General features: G+C 46.8%; 3 protein-coding genes and 1 pseudogene across 3 annotated transcripts; 3 read left to right on the forward strand and 1 right to left on the reverse strand.

The window, feature by feature from the left end:
- Nucleotides 1–1,142: 1,142 nt before the first annotated feature.
- Nucleotides 1,143–6,991, forward strand: LOC142904860 (bile salt-activated lipase-like). The gene is made up of 11 exons (XM_076051218.1): nucleotides 1,143–1,258; nucleotides 1,693–1,840; nucleotides 2,589–2,708; nucleotides 2,814–3,011; nucleotides 3,181–3,311; nucleotides 3,406–3,513; nucleotides 4,005–4,119; nucleotides 4,448–4,634; nucleotides 5,707–5,910; nucleotides 6,497–6,706; nucleotides 6,805–6,991. The coding sequence occupies exons 1-11, from the start codon at nucleotides 1,196–1,198 to the stop codon at nucleotides 6,983–6,985; spliced, it is 1,665 nt and encodes a 554-aa protein (XP_075907333.1). The 5' UTR covers nucleotides 1,143–1,195; the 3' UTR covers nucleotides 6,986–6,991.
- Nucleotides 6,992–9,803: 2,812 nt separating this feature from the next.
- On the forward strand, nucleotides 9,804–11,837 carry LOC142904858 (betaine--homocysteine S-methyltransferase 1-like; annotated as a pseudogene).
- Nucleotides 11,838–12,445: 608 nt separating this feature from the next.
- On the reverse strand, nucleotides 12,446–13,406 carry LOC142904859 (transcription factor 7-like). The gene is made up of 4 exons (XM_076051217.1): nucleotides 13,197–13,406; nucleotides 12,980–13,087; nucleotides 12,801–12,857; nucleotides 12,446–12,555 (listed from the first exon to the last, which is right to left on the reverse strand). Exons 1-4 carry the CDS (start codon nucleotides 13,353–13,355, stop codon nucleotides 12,535–12,537), a joined length of 345 nt encoding a protein of 114 aa, XP_075907332.1. The 5' UTR covers nucleotides 13,356–13,406; the 3' UTR covers nucleotides 12,446–12,534.
- Nucleotides 13,407–14,487: 1,081 nt separating this feature from the next.
- On the forward strand, nucleotides 14,488–15,255 carry LOC142904870 (transcription factor 7-like 1-A). The gene is made up of 3 exons (XM_076051227.1): nucleotides 14,488–14,563; nucleotides 14,673–14,780; nucleotides 14,903–15,255. Exons 1-3 carry the CDS (start codon nucleotides 14,507–14,509, stop codon nucleotides 14,978–14,980), a joined length of 243 nt encoding a protein of 80 aa, XP_075907342.1. The 5' UTR covers nucleotides 14,488–14,506; the 3' UTR covers nucleotides 14,981–15,255.
- Nucleotides 15,256–16,009: the final 754 nt, after the last annotated feature.

The raw sequence follows: 16,009 nt of genomic DNA on the forward strand, positions 1-16,009 counted from the left end.
TCAACTTGGCAGGGGTGTTGCCTTTCCAAAACACAACTCTCACCAAACATCACCAAAGCATCATTAAGGTCTTTTTTTTTTTTTTTTTTTAAACTGGCAATGTAAACAAAATGACTTCAAAAGATCTTTTCTCCTGAGCAGATAGAGTCTGCTCTGGCCTTTATTGTAGAGTGCTGTCGTGTTTATCAGGCCGGTCCAGTTTATTGTTCAAGTGAACACCAAGGTACTTGTAAGATGTCACCATCTCGATATCTGTACCCTTGATGTTCACCGGTGTCGGGGTGCCGAGTTTTTGTCTGCGGAAATCCACCACCATGTATTAATCAAAAACATTGAGTGAACTTTCTAAAAATATATATATAAAAAAAAAAATTATATATATATATATATATATATATATATACATATATATATATATATATATATATATATATGTATATATATATATATATATGTATATATATATATATATATATATATATATATATATATATATATATATACATATATATATATATTTGGTTTTGTTTACATGTGTGCATCCGTCAATCATCACTGTAACTATGGTAACTCTTGTATATACTCGTATTAACTTGCATGCGTAACTAGCGCTGACAGACCAGAGACCTTACAGCTTTGCTAGACACAGTAGATCAGTTCATGACTACTGGAGCTGTACACTGTGAGACTTCCAGCCCGGCACAGCAGCTGTGTCAACTTGGCAGGAGGCGTCCCCTTTCCAAAACACAACTCTCACCAAACACCACCAAAGCATCATTAAGGTCTTTTTTTTTTTTTTTTTGTTTAACTGGCAATGTAAACAAAATAACTTCCAAGTCTGTGATATAAAAAAAAAAGTAGAGTAAAGGTTGAATCCAATTATATAATACAAAAAAAAGTCTTTTTTTTTATATTATAATTTTGTTTGTTTTTTTGTTTTTTTCATCTACACACACTACTGCTGCTTCCACGGATACAAACATGATGAGGTGGATGTCCTGGATCAAGTGTGTGGTTTCTGTAGCACAAAACGAGGGCAGATGAATGAACTTGAGGTGGTCTGATAATGTTACCTAACGGTGGGAAAAACGAGGGGCTGCAGACTGCTCTCGGGTCAGGTGTCTGAAGGGGGGGGGGGGGGCTTCCTTTATAAAAGTGTGCCTGACCATTTTGCCAGGTTAGCCATTCGTCCACTATGGCAATGCTCTGGATCCTAGCAGCCATCGCTGGCTACCTGCACGCTGCCTCTGCCGCCTCAGTGAGTACAACCATGCAAGTTTGACATTGATTAATTATTAATTAATGTTCTAATAATTATAAGATTACTCTCTAAAACGTGCCAGGGGAACTGTGAATGGAAACCTTTTTTTTTTTGTTGACTGATTTAGCTTAAATGAAACAATTTTTAATAGTCACCTCGTGAAAAAAATATCTGCTTTTCTTCCTTATTGGCACACTAGTAGTTACTTTTTTTTTTTTTTTTTTTTTTTTTTTAAACCTAATTGTTTCACTGAGTGCCCGACAAAAGGGTTAAACACCTGCACTCAATGTATGCTTTTCCCACAACAGCCAAAGAGGCACATTTGAATATTAGCATACCTCGGCGGACCACATGTCACTGATACAATTTGATGAAAACTACGAGCTTTGGTTGTGTGTTTTTGTCTGTTTTTCGTTCATCACTTTGCGCAGCTCGGGGTGGTGACCACCGAAGGAGGGCAGGTGAAGGGGGAGAACGTCCGCATCAGATTCGGCCGCTACATGGACGTGTTCAAGGGGATTCCCTTCGCTGACGCCCCCGGAAGGTTTGAGAAGCCAAAGCGTCACACAGGCTGGGATGGTGAGTTGACCGCCAACTGAGGGGGGGGGGGAGATGACCCAATTAACGGGACACTAACTCAGGCAGAAATCCTTTAGACCACGTACACATTTAACTAATTAATAAATTATGAAATGGGTTTGAAAACTGAACTAAATATAAATCAGGCATGGCCAAACTACAGCTTGTCTGTGTCCGGCCACCCCGCATGAAGGCAGTCATAAATCCCCCCACCAACGACACTTTTGCGACACGTAACTTTGCAGACACGTTAGCGTGACAGCGACAGCGATAGCTTGCTTCTTCCGCCCCCCCGGTAAACTAAAAATGCTGGGACGTTAGCGCTATTTCCAAGTCCCCCCCTTTCCCCCAACGACACTTTTGCGACACGTAACTTTGCCGACATGTTAGCGTAGCACGTTAGCGTAGCGCGACAGCGATAGCTTGCTTCTTCCGCCCCCCCAGTCAACTAAAAATGCCGGGACGTTAGCGCAATTTCCAAGCCCCCCCCCCCCCCCCCCCCGCCCATCAACGAAAAAAATGGCAGGACGTTAGCGCTATTTCCAACCAGCCCCCCAACCCAACCCCTGGTCAACAAAACTGTTGTGGCCCACCAACACAATGCAGTTCTGTCATGCGGCCCATTGCGAATAAAGTTTGGCCACCCCTGATGTAAACATTGTCCGATACACGGTTGTCACTGCTTTATATACACTCCAAGTGTGTCCACTCACGACGATCCTGACGTCGCAATGCCTTCCATCCTCAGGCATTCTCAAGACCACCAAATACCAGCCGAGATGTCTTCAGCTAAACTTTCTCCTGACCGACGTCATGGGCAGCGAGGACTGCCTGTACCTCAACATCTGGGTTCCTCAAGGCAAAACGGGTAAAGGGGGGCTGCCTTATCCAGAGCTGGGCGGTTCATTTGCTTACAAAGTTTTTTGAGAATGATGTCATGGTCACCCTGTCCCGGTCCTGGTCCCTGGTCCAGTGTCTTCAAATCTGCCGGTTATGGTCTGGATCTACGGAGGCGGCTTCCTCGTCGGAGGCTCGATGGGCGCCAACTTCCTGGACAACTACCTGTACAGCGGGCAAGAGATCGCCGACAGAGGCGACGTCATCGTCGTCACGCTGGGGTACCGCGTCGGGAGCCTGGGCTTCCTGAGCACCGGGGCAACCGACCTGCCAGGTGAGGGGTTGGATTTAGAGGCTCGACTCCGATCGTCGGGGGGTGGAAATGTAGCGCTCGTTGACGTGGGGGGCGGACAGAGACACGCAGCGGGCCGGATGTGGCCCGCGGGCCGTAGTTTGGGGACCCCCTGCTATAGACTCTGTGAAAATGTTTTGATACTCGCCAGGGAACTATGGTCTGTGGGACCAGCAGGCCGCCATCGCCTGGGTGTACAGGAACATCCGCTCGTTCGGTGGGAACCCGAGCAACATCACGCTGTTTGGAGAGTCTGCAGGTGGAGCGAGCGTCAGCTTTCAGGTGACGAGCTCTTTCTAAAGTGCACAACTACTCGATTGTAGTTGACTAAAAATGACTCGGGAGCGTTCACACCTGTAGTTTTTGTCCCCAACAGACTCTCACTCCCCACAACAAAGGGATGGTGAAGCGAGCCATCTCCCAGAGTGGAGTCGCCCTTTGCCCGTGGGCCATTAACAAGAACCCGCGCAAGTTTGCCGAGGAGGTATGCCGTTCATTTATTGCAGGGGTCGTACTCCCCCCCCACCCTCAGCCCCACCCACCTTTGCCGACACGATAGCGTAGCACGATAGCGTAGCCCCCCCCGCCCGTCAACAAAAAAATGCCGGGACGTTAGCGCTATACAAACAGACCCCCCCCCCAGGATGTTAGCGCTATTTCCAACCAGCACCCCCCCCCCAGGACGTTAGCGCTATATGTCCAACCCCCCCGCACACGTAACTTTGCCGACACGATAGCGTAGCGCGACAGCGGTAGCGCGCTCCCGTCCCCCCGCTCAACAAAGATGTTAGCGCTATGTTTACAACCCCTCCCACCCCCCCACCCCCATCAACGAACCGTGACCCGCCGACATGATGATGCAGTTCCGTCATGTCATGTGGCCCATTGCTAAAACAGTTTGGAAACCACTGACTTATTGGGATTCACTTTTGCACACGGCCTGGAAACTTGACGTGAAACCCTGTCCCTCCCCAGGTTGCCGTGAAGGTCGGCTGCCCCACTGACAGCAGGATGGCAGTCTGTCTGAAGATGACAGATCCTGTGAAGCTAACGATGGCCGGCAGTATCAGCTTGGACGCCTCACCCGACAGTAAGGCCTGCACTTCACTTCACACACAGTAGATGTGTGACTGATAACACTGCACTGAAAAATATTACTACCGTAATTTCCGGACTATAAAGCGCACCTGAATATAAGCCGCAGCAGCTAAATTTAGGGGAAAAAAAACAAATGTGTACATATACAAGCCGCACTGGACTATAAGCCGCAGGTGTTTCGTCAGAGTAATTCCACATCCCGACCTCCCCTTTGAGTTGTACCTCAAACCAACCAGCAGCATTGCATATGTTCTCAAATTAAAATAAATTAAATATATGTATGTAATGTAACGTCATTTTTTTTTACCTGCCCCTCTCAGATCCCATTGTATACAACTTGCTCCTGTCCCCGGTGGTTGACGGTGACTTCCTGCCTGATCAGCCTCATAACTTGTTCCACAATGCAGCAGACATTGACTACATTGCAGGAGTCAACGACATGGACGGACACCTCTTTACCGCTGTGGATGTGCCTTCCATTAACTCCAACTTGCTGGAAACACCCGTGTAAGTAAGCTCGGGCAAATCCCCCTTTCGTGACATCACAAAGGGCAGTTGTACCTCCCTGATATTTCTCCCAGGGTGTTGTTGAAACACCGCCACGTAACTTTGCTGACACGGCAAACTTTGCGCAGGAAACGCAAAAATGTGAGCGAACCTTTGCTGGCACAACTCTTTACTGAACTCTGTCGTTTATCCACATCGTCTTTTCAAGAGCGATCTTTCTTTCTGTTCTCTGTGGCGCTCGCTTTTAGCGAGCTACTGCTTCTGCAAACACGGCGCGCTTCAGGCGCCTTCAAGGAATAAACTTGCGGGGCCACACCAGGCCGGGCATAGGTACTGCATCGTTTTCAGTCGTTTCCAGCCACGTATTGGGATTTATTTTTTATTTATTTATTTATTTATTTATTTTAATACGGCTTCGTGTAAACGCAGGTTTTTTTCCGAGTGCGGTTTCAAATATATGCAGTTTCAAAAAAAAAATAATCCCAAAACATGTAGTTGAATTGTTTTATATTTCTTAGTGTCACTTTTATCGTTATCGCAATACATGCCAGAAATTATTGTGATAAAACTTTTAGTCCATATCGCCCATCTCTAGCCGTGAGTTTCTACTGTTTATATTTGTGTGCGCACTTCTTTAACACCTGGGAAGGGGGTGTGTGTGTCACTGCGGGGGTGTAGCCACGACGCTATTTAATGACATTGACCTGTGCGCCTCGGATGGCTTGGTGTGGTGGGGTGAGCATCGGAGGTCATTGCGATAAAGAACAAAGTGAATAAAAAAAGAACCTCGAAGCAAGACTGGATTCTGGATTCTGGTGCTTTTATTTTGTAAAAGTGTGTTGCTGGCTTCTGCGGAACCAGAAAAGAAAAGACTTCGCTCATATTGTAGAACATGTGTGATTTATGACTGCCTTCACGCGGGCCGGACAGAGACACGCCGCGGGATGTGGCCCGTGGGCCATAGTTTGGCCATGCCTGGTTTAGTGTGTGAGATGCCTCAGAGGCCTAACAATCATATGTATTTTGGCTGTCCGGCGCTCAGGAAGCCCTCACTTCTGTGCCTTCTTTGCAGTGAAAATGTGAGGAAGCTCCTGGCTGCCTACACCAAAGAGAAGGGCCAAGTCGGCGCAGACAACGCCTACTCGACGTACGTCGCCGACTGGGGAACCAATCCGAGCCAGGAGACCATCAAGAAAACCGTCATTGCCATTGGAACAGACTACATCTTCCTGGTTCCCACCCAGGCTGCTCTTTACCTGCACGCCTCCCACGCCAAGTGAGGACGTGACCTTGCCGTGGTTTGCCCAAGTCTGCACTTAGGTCGTCACCTCCAGATGCTGCTGTACTGTCTGCTCCCGACATCGCGTCTCTCTCTCACTCGCTCTCTCTCCTCCTCTCTCTCTCTCTCTCTCCTCCTCTCTCTCTCTCTCATTCTCACTCTCTCTCTCTCCCCCCTCTCTCTCTCTTTCTCTCTCTCCCCCCTCTCTCTTTCTCACTCTCTCTCTCCCTCCCCTCCTCTCTCTCTCTCTGTCTCACCCCTCTCTCTCTCCCCCTCTCTCTCTTTCTCACTCTCTCTCTGCCTCCCCTCTCTCTCTCTATCTCTGTCTCTCCCCCTCTCTCTCTCTCTCCCTCCCCAGCTGCAGCACTTCCTGCCGCTGCTGCAGGATTTGCTTGCTTGCTATTTCGGCAGCTTAATGAAGTCTTAACCTTGTGTTCGCCCCCTGGTGGTCGGATGACTGAAAATGAGAAAGTGACCTTGTATAAACGAGACAATCAGAGGGCAGTTGAGAGTTAAGATAAACTTTGATTGAAGTGTTTTTTATTTTCATGCGCTTCACTTTACGTCGTCTATCATTTCAAAGGTCCGGTCGTACTTACTCCTACCTTTTCTCCGAGCCCAATCGCATGGGAGGCCTCCTCACGCCCTACCCCGGCTGGATGGGAGCGGACCACGCCGACGACCTGCAGTATGTGTTCGGGAAGCCGTTCACCACGCCACTGGGATACTGGCCCAGCCACCGGGACGTCTCCGGCTACATGATCGCCTACTGGACCAACTTTGCCAGAACTGGGTATAGTTCTGACCAGACAGGAACATAAGAGCAAGCTTTCGATAGACGAGAATTTCACCTTTGACCTGAACCTTTTTTTCCACCCTCTCCTGCACTAGCGATCCTAACAACGGTGAATCCGCGGTCCCTGTTGCGTGGCCTCAGTTTACCAGCGCAGGTCACCAGTACGTGGACATCCACTCCGACATGAATGCAAACTACGTGAGGGACAAGATGAGGATGGCCTTCGTGACATTCTGGACCAGCATCCTGCCCAACCTGACCGTCAAATACGAATGAGCTTCTGTCTGTCGGCGGAAGTGTGCAACTGCCATGGGAGAAAAAAAAAAGTGAATAAATTGAAGAACAAAGCACGTCACGTTTGTTTTTCTGACCCATCGTGCTGCATCTAATTCAGGTTCTCGCTATGCAGAGGCATTGAGATGCATGATTGCTTACAGTCTGAATTGTATATGCTAAAAATCTTAATAATACAATGGTGGTTGGCAACACAAACACATTTGTCAAGAGTCATTTTTGCATGCGCGTCAATATTACTCCTTCGGAAAGCCCGAATGGATTTTGCGTATACATTGTGATTAATCGTGATTAATCAGGGTGGTTGGAAACATAGCGCTAACGTCCCGGCATTTTTTTTCGTTGACGGGGGGGGCTGGTTGGAAATAGCGCTAACGTCTTTGTTGAGTGGGGGAACGGGAACGGGAGCGGGAGCGCGCTATCGCTGTCTTGTGCTACGCTAACGTGTTTGCAAAGTTACGCGGTGGGGCGGGGGGGGGGGGGGGGGATGCTGGTTGGAAATACGGGAATTATGACTGCCTTCACGCGGGCCGGACAGAGACACGCAGCGGGCCGTAGTTCGGGGACCCCTGATCCAAGGTTACAGTGATTTGACTGTATAAAAAAAGAAACACATTTGTCAAGAGTCGTTCACTTTCTGTTTGTTTAACCACAAAAGACAGGACTCAAGGACGGTGATAGGTGCAAGTTATTTGTAAATTTTCTTTTTTCTAAATGAAGAAATTCATTGGCAAAATAGGATTTTTTTGGAAAAGCTATTCTTTTTGTTCTGGCTTTTCCTGAAATGATTAAGAACACCATCGCCAATGCAATTTTCGGGCACCCAGTGATACAGTGCTAAGCATTTTGCCTACCACGGTAGATCATTCGGAGCTATAATCTGTCGGTAGAACACCTTTACCCCCGGGCCAGCTCGGACGTCAACTTCAATTTCCTTTATTTTGAAAGTATATGTAGCGTGGTAATGTTGCGAAGAGAGACACCCCGCACTACACATTTATTTTTTGTTTTTCTTTGTTTCTTTAGAAGCTTTTATTTTGGTTTTCTGGTGGACGCACAACAGATAACACACATGTTAACGTCCTCTACTACAGTTCTGCTCCACGTAGCTCTCACGAGCCACTTGAGAGACTTCCTCTCTAGCGTTATTCCCCCGGGGCGAACGCGACCTCCACTGGTAGAAGTGGGTAACTGCACCCTTCTCACCGATCACTCTCACACACACACCACAGCAAACCACAACAAAAGCAGGAACAGTGTTTATGCCACACTTATGCTACACAAAATACACTGGGATTATGACTGCCTTCACGCGGGCCGGACAGAGACATGCAGCTGGCCGGATGTGGCCCGCGGGCCGTAGTTTGGGGACCCCCTGTTGTAACTCAACAAAGATGGGAACGCTTTTAAATGGGAGGAGTCAATCCGTTATCTCGCTCTCTCTCTCTCTGTGTTGGCTCATGTGAGAACGAGCCCACCTGTTTGTGCGCGAGGCGGCTGCGGCGGCGGCCGCTTCACCGTCGGCTTTGAAGATTCCTCACTTCATTTAATTCAATGTATTTTGTTATTTGCTTATTTTGCTATTTAAAATGTTTTCATGCCACTGATGAGACCAGTGACGTGTGTGTGTGTGTGTGTGTGTTTTTGAAACAAGAGTACCGTAATTACCGGACTATAAAGCGCACCTGAATATAAGCCGCAGCAGCTAAATTTTGAGGGGGGGACCAATGTGTACATATACAAGCCGCACTGGACTATAAGCCGCAGGTGTTTCGTCAGGAAACGGGGTCGCGGAGCGGATCGGTTCGGCGGCTGCGAGCCTGCGACTCTGGACTCGCACCGCGGATCCTGTTTGCGGGGTCCCGCTGGTCACCTCGGTTAATTGGTACGGAGTCGGACTCGAGGCAGCGACGCACAGGAGAACATACAGACGAGAGCGCGAGCGACCTACCCAGATCGACTGCCTTTCACTTAAAAGCTGCATCATATGCAATTCTTCCTTTGTTTTCCATAGTGAGGGTTTGTGCATGAAAACTACAAATAAAGTTTTGTTTTGTTTTTGTTTTTTTAACTTCCTTTGCGCAAACTGTCTTGGCTCTCGTTCTGTTATTTGCTTCCACTTTTTGCTGTCGTTGTGCGCTCGCGAGCTGCCCGTCTCACTCTTTCCCGAGCGCCCACCCCAAAAATCCATAGTTGAGAAGGTCCCCTAGTGTCCGTTAGCTGTAAAAACAACCATAGATTAGCCGCACCGTTGTATAAACCGCAGGGTGCAAAGCATGGGGGGGTGGAGTAGCGGTTTAAGGTGCCTACACACTGAACACGTCAAGCGCAGGGTGGCGTCAGTGCAGCCATTCATTGTGTATGTGCGACGTCGGCGTCAGAGCGCAACGCACGCAGAGAGCAGAGCAGAGCGCAAGGGTGGCGTTTGACACCTTGACGCCTTGACGCCCGATTTAAAAATTTTTAAATCGGGCGTCAACGCGCTGTGACGACATCTAGGCGCGGCCAATAGGAGAGCAGCCGGCTCCGGGGGAGAAAGTGGCCAGATGCACAGCACGGCACCAGTTGTTAAATATGTGTTAAAACTTCTCTACATCGAACTGTGCCTGACAATATATGAATGGATGGACCTTGCAATTGGATGCTGGGGCTTGACTCCAACACAGACTGGCAGAGAGACACAATGCACACACACACACACACACACACACACACACACACACACACACACACACACACACACACACACCTTTTCTGACTATCAGAGCCTGAATGAGCTGAGGCAGAAGGGGCAATGAAGATGCTCTGGACAGGGCCAAATCAAGCATGCAGAGGGTGAGTCGACACCTAATTTAAATGAAATGAAACCCTCATCAAGTATCATGTTTATACCAGAAATAACTGATATTGCTCATTTCTTTGATATTCTCGAGAGAAAAAAAAATTGCAATATGTTTTAAAATGCCACTAGAGCTCTGAGATCTCTGGTGGGGCAACAGAGACACAACAATAAAGCACCTGCAGCAAATAATTATCTGTTATTTGTTAACCTGTAAAGAATCTCTGGACTAGACAAGAAGGAAAACAAAAAGTATTGACTAAGCTCAAACCAGCCCCGAAAAACATACAGTTTTATTCTCTGTCTCAGCACAGATTTTTTCCCCCATGAAAATCATAACGTTTGTTCTTTACTTTCCTTTTTTGTGTGCGCCTAGATGCAGACGAGATGGTTATCGGGGACGGAGGCTTCGTCTTCGCCCTGGAGAAGAGAGGTTAGACAGAGGCAGGAACTTGTCCCTGATGCATACAAGGTGTTTCTTTTGCACTTACACGTGCACGCACCATCTGATGAAGTTGGTTGTGTGTCCTTGTCTCCTGGCTCACAGGGAGTGCAGATCAAGAAGCAGCTGGGTGTGTTCGTCATCAAGGACGTGGACGTCCTCATCGCAGAGGTACATTGTTGGCTGCCTGGGGCGTCACCAAGGGCCACGCTGCCCCCAGTACTTTGAGCACGTGGAGGAGGCTGAGTGGGCATCAACTGCCACTTCAACCCGGACACCTGCGTGAAGACTGTGAAGATGATGAAGGAAGGCGTGGAGAAGGCCGGCCTGAAGGCTCACTACATGTGCCAGCCGCTGGCCTATCACACCCCAAACTGCGGCTGCCAGGGTTTCATCGACCTGCCAGAGTTCCCCTTCAGTGAGTGTGCGCGTGTGGCAGGATGACCCTCGTGCTTTTGTTGACATGAATGACTGCGTTTGTGTGGACCTTCTCCTCCTTCCGATCATATTGGCCTGCACACGCCAAACAAAATTGGGTGTTTGCATTGGTTTCTGATTGCTGTGTCCTATTTGGGGAAGCACACAGTCGTTTTTTAAAAGACTGATGTGGCTTATTTTAGCTTCAGCATGCTGACGAGCTCGTTGACCTTAGTTTTTGACCATACTTTTGTCTATTGCATCATTAGGCAGGACCAGGAAATTGAGGTCTCTGAGTACGCTGGTGTAAAAGCCGCCTTGTCTCCCGCAGGTCTTGAGCCCAGGATCCTGACCCCATGGGACATGCACAAATACGCCCGTGACACTTACGACGCTGGCATCCGCTACATTGGCGGCTGCTGCAGGTTCAAGCCCTACCACATCCGCGCCCTGTCCGAGGAGGTGAAGGAGGAGAGGGGCATCCTACCTGCTGGCTCCGAGAAGCACAGCATTTGGGGTTCTGGCCTGGAGATGCACACCAAGCCTTGGGTCAGAGCCAGGTAGAGACTCCTCGCCTTCATCCACTTTCGTGGAACACGCCTTCAGGTTCATCTCCGTTTGTGGTTTTAAATGAAGCCGACTTGCGTCTGCAGGGCTCGCCGCGATTACTGGGAGAAGCTGAAGCCCGCCTCTGGCCGTCCCCTCTGCCCCTCCGTGTCCAAACCTGATGGCTGGGGCGTCACCAAGGGCCACGCTGACCTGATGCAGCAGAAGGAGGCCACCAGCAAGGAGCAGCTGCAGGCTCTGTTTGACAAGGCCCAGGGCCAGTGAGCTTCCTCCCAGGCACCTTTCAGAGGACGGAAGAGTCTCTGAAGTTTCCTCCACCCTCCCCTAAAAGCCAACACCTGCCTGATTTGTTTTGATTAGAGCAATTTTATTGCGTTTCAGGGGAGATCCGGTAGCGGGCACTCAAAATTAGCACTCCAGTTTAAATCATTTAAATGTCTGTATTTGTCCAAGGACTTCTCGTCGCGTGGATTTGCTGCGAGAGGAAGATAAGCTGTGAAAACACTCAAGTCCTGAACCTTGTCTTGCAAAAGATGAGCAGAAATAAATATTTTCCAAGTGAACAAGAACAGCACATGAGTTTTTTATTTATTTTGCACCAAAGAGTTAAAAAGTAAAATATATGATTATGTGAGTCTTGTGGGCTTCCAATACATGCTACTTTAAAAAGAAATGGCAACAGGACATATTTGGTATCCTCGATTATTGCACATCAGCATTGGAGTTGATTTTTATGTGCATTTATGGGGATTATGGGTAAGGTAATTTTCTTGTTAATAATTTTTTCCTGCAAATTAAATTGATAATTGAGAGAAGAATTCAAGTTGGATTCATTTTTTTTTTCCTCAGTCAGTCGTTTTTGTTGTTTTTTTTGTAGGGGTCCTATAACCTTTGAGCTTCAGTTGCACATTCTTAAAGGATGGGGTGCCACCAGGTGGTTCAGAAAATATTGCAGAAAGAAAAGAAATACATTTTTTTCTTTTAAAACTTACTTTCACTTTTGAATTGTCTAGAAAATTATTACCAGAGGTATCAATAAAATATTTGTATCATCTCTTGGCAGCTTTTAATTTATGCTGCATTAAATATTATAAATGTTTAGACTTCAATCTGACCCCCGAAGAACATCAATACAACCTCATGATGTTAAAAATAGTAAAAAGGTTTATTTACATGTTTTTAAAATGTACACAAAAAAATCTAATATATACAACATATACACAAACAGGGATCTGAGGACTGTACACGGTGCAGAGGAGAGCTCAGTCAGATGAAGGACTGGAGATTCTGAAACGCAAAGAAACAAAACATGCAAACATGAGTGATGTGTCGGATGGATGGTGATGCTAATTCTTGAGAACAGCATTTCTTTTCAATTGTAAACATGTGAGACCACTATTTGCACAAAATGAAATTGTATTTTATTTCATCTTTTTCTTAAAAAAGGTCCTCCATCTCTTTCTCATATTAATCATTTCTCTGGAAGAATCATAAACGTTGTGTTCCCATCATCAGGTTTTCATGAGGCCTACCTGGCACTGCGATGGAGGCGTCCATCTGCCACTCCTCTTCATTCTTTTACTTCGACCCTACACGAAACCAGAAAAGGTCTGAGATCAGTAGGCAGAAGCATGTCTTGTGCACTCTGATGGTGCTTTGCTTCCACAGTTGTGGTGTAGTGTTGCACTGTGACTCTGTGTGGTGTACATACGTAATTATAAGTGGCCGACCAGCCTGGGTGCTGCTGGGAGTGGAGCTCTTTCTCCACTCTGGCCTTTTCATAGTATCCATCCTGCTCCTCCTTTGACAGCGACCTCCTCTGAGGGCACACAGCAACTCCATGTCAGCAGGTCCACTCTTGGTGCATTAAGTTGTATAATAGCTATGAATGAATCAACACATCTCAAACCTGTAAACAGTTCACTCACCATCTTGCCCAGAACTGCATTTAGAGCAGCGCTGTCCCTGATTTTCAGGTCCTCAATGACCTTCTTGCGCTGCTCTCCTCTGAAGATCATGAACGCATTCATGGGCGTTTTGATATAAGGATGGTCGGCCGTGCGGTTTCTTTTTCTGCGGCAAAACATAAAGAATTAAAAGAATGTTAAAACAACAACAGTGAACAAAACTGAATCCAGAAAAAAGCTGAATCTTTTTGAGCATCTAATAGCCCCCCTGGGCGCTGGATGGATTGTGGGCAAGCGTCGTGAGAATTAAGTACATTTGGAGCAAAACTTAATTCTTACTTTGGGTTCATCACTGCACTTTGAGGAGCAGGACCAGCAGCGCTGTAGATATTGGGAACCATCCTGTAAATTGGTTCTCCGTTTCCACACAGACAAAATAGACTGATGTTTTGGTGTGTGAAACTATAGCGTCAGAAGCTCACTGGTTGTGTTTTCATTGCGTCTTTGAGACTTACAGGACGGGTGTAAAAGTGATGCTAAAAATGAGCATGGCCTGACCTCACAGCTTCTAGTAGCGATGATGTCGAACTGAGTGAGCGCAGTTCATGGTTTTCACCAGCAGAGGGCAGCGTGAAACAAGGCGTCGGTGCGCCACAGTCGCTGAAAAACATGTTCATGCTGTTCTACAACACAGCCGAAACAAATGCGAAACAGTGTAAATGGCGGAGAAAACGTTTTTCTGTGGCCTCGACAAACCTGTACTCACCGTCGCCACGTCTGGAAACTTGCGCTCATTGTGTGATTTACCGATGAGTGAACTTTCTCTCGAAGCCCCACCCTCCTATAGCGACTGCGCAGGTGCTGACCAGGCCCTTTTGGCCGAGGAGGTCCGAGCGCCCTTTTCAGACAACGTTCCAACCAATAATGTAATTTTCAAGAGCGTCTGGCTGCAGACCTGCACTGTCAGGACCCACCTGCACTGAGAGGACCGCATGCACTGTCAGGACCGGAAATTCATTTAAAGCCTTTCAAATTAAAACGCTTTTGGACAGAAAGTTCATTTAAGCCCCGGAAGTTCATTTAAATCCTTTCAAATTAAAAGGTTTTATAAATTTAAACAGAGTACGTGAAGATTTTTTTTTAAAGATTAATTGTTATGTTTACTGTGCCATCAGAACAGGCTTTCGATTTTCTATTGTATTTTCAGTTTGAAAGATTACGATTATGATCCACTCCTGGTAGCTTTCATAACTATGTTTTGCCGGAGAAAACGACCTCCCATACATCAAGAAGCCCGAAAAGAAGCCCGAAAAGAGCAGCGCATCACGGTCATGGAAGACCTGAAAATCAGGGACAGTGCTGCTCTCAATGCCGTTCTGGGCAAGATGGTGAGTGAACTGTTTACAGGTTTGAGATGTGTTGATTCATTCATAGCTATTATACAACTTAATGCACCAAGACTGGACCTGCTGACATGGTGTTGCTGTGTGCCCTCAGAGGAGGTCGCTGTCAAAGGAGGAGCAGGATGGATACTATGAAAAGGCCAGAGTGGAGAAAGAGCTCCACTCCCAGCAGCACCCAGGCTGGTCGGCCACGTTCAATTACGTATGTACACCACACAGAGTCACAGTGCAACACTACACCACAACTGTGGAAGCAAAGCACCATCAGAGTGCACAAGACATGCTTCTGCCTACTGATCTCAGACCTTTTCTGGTTTCGTGTAGGGTCGAAGTAAAAGAATGAAGAGGAGCGGCAGATGGACGCCTCCATCGCAGTGCCAGGTAGGCCTCATGAAAACCTGATGATGGGAACACAACGTTTATGATTCTTCCAGAGAAATAATTAATACGAGAAAGAGATGGAGGACCTTTTTAAGAAAAAGATGAAATAAAATACAATTTCATTTTGTGCAAATATTGGTCTCACATGTTTACAATTGAAAAGAAATGCTGTTCTCAAGAATTAGCATCACCATCCATCCGACAGTGCAGGCTACCAGGTTGCTAGCACACATCACTCATGTTTGCATGTTTTGTTTCTTTGTGTTTCAGAATCTCCAGTTCTTCAGCTGATGGAGCTCTCCTCTGCACCGTGTACAGTCCTCAGATCCCTGTTTGTGTATATGTTGTATATATTAGATTTTGTAGTGTATATTTTAAAGACATGTGTAAATAAGCAAAGCACCATCAGAGTGTCTTCAATGGCTCAGTGTGTTGACCTTTGCTCTCCCCCCATTCCAGGAGCAGTTCCTGTATTGTGTTGGATAGCTAGCAGCAGCCACGAGTCTTTTTTTATATTTAAAATTTAAGTAATTTGCAGTGCACTTTTGTAATAAAGAAAAGTTCATATTTTATATATCTTTGTTGGTGTCAGATTATTTACAATTATTAATAGGCCTGGGCTTTCAGGGACATCTGGTGGTCCTTGGACCTCACTTTGAGAACCACTAATCTATTTTTTCGGTATTTATTTCAATTTATCTGCATTTATGTTTGCAAAAACCAATTTCTTTGGCCGTGCATCGGTGAGGTGGGGCCCCAGGGATTTCTTGCTTGGAGCCCAGCAACGTCTCTGCCCACCCACCCCAAAAAAGGTCCTTCCTGTAAATCAGACCCTGTGTCTCAATAGTGTTTAAATTGAATAAAAAATAAATAAAAAACTTGTGCTACGGCGATTGGCCATGTCTGACTGCAGAGCTCCAGCAGCTGTTAACTTCAATAGTGAAAAGAACGACAAACAGTGAAAGTGGCTGGAACATGGTGAAGGGAGTGTTCATACAGGGCTTACTGTTACTGAGTAGGGGAGTATGACCTACTTGAGCTGGGCGCCCA

The sequence above is a fragment of the Nelusetta ayraudi genome, unplaced genomic scaffold (assembly GCF_046127955.1).
Source record: "Nelusetta ayraudi isolate G7.1 ecotype Tasmania unplaced genomic scaffold, CSIRO-AGI_Nayr_v1 ptg000133l, whole genome shotgun sequence".
In the NCBI taxonomy this organism is placed as follows: Eukaryota; Metazoa; Chordata; class Actinopteri; order Tetraodontiformes; family Monacanthidae; genus Nelusetta; species Nelusetta ayraudi.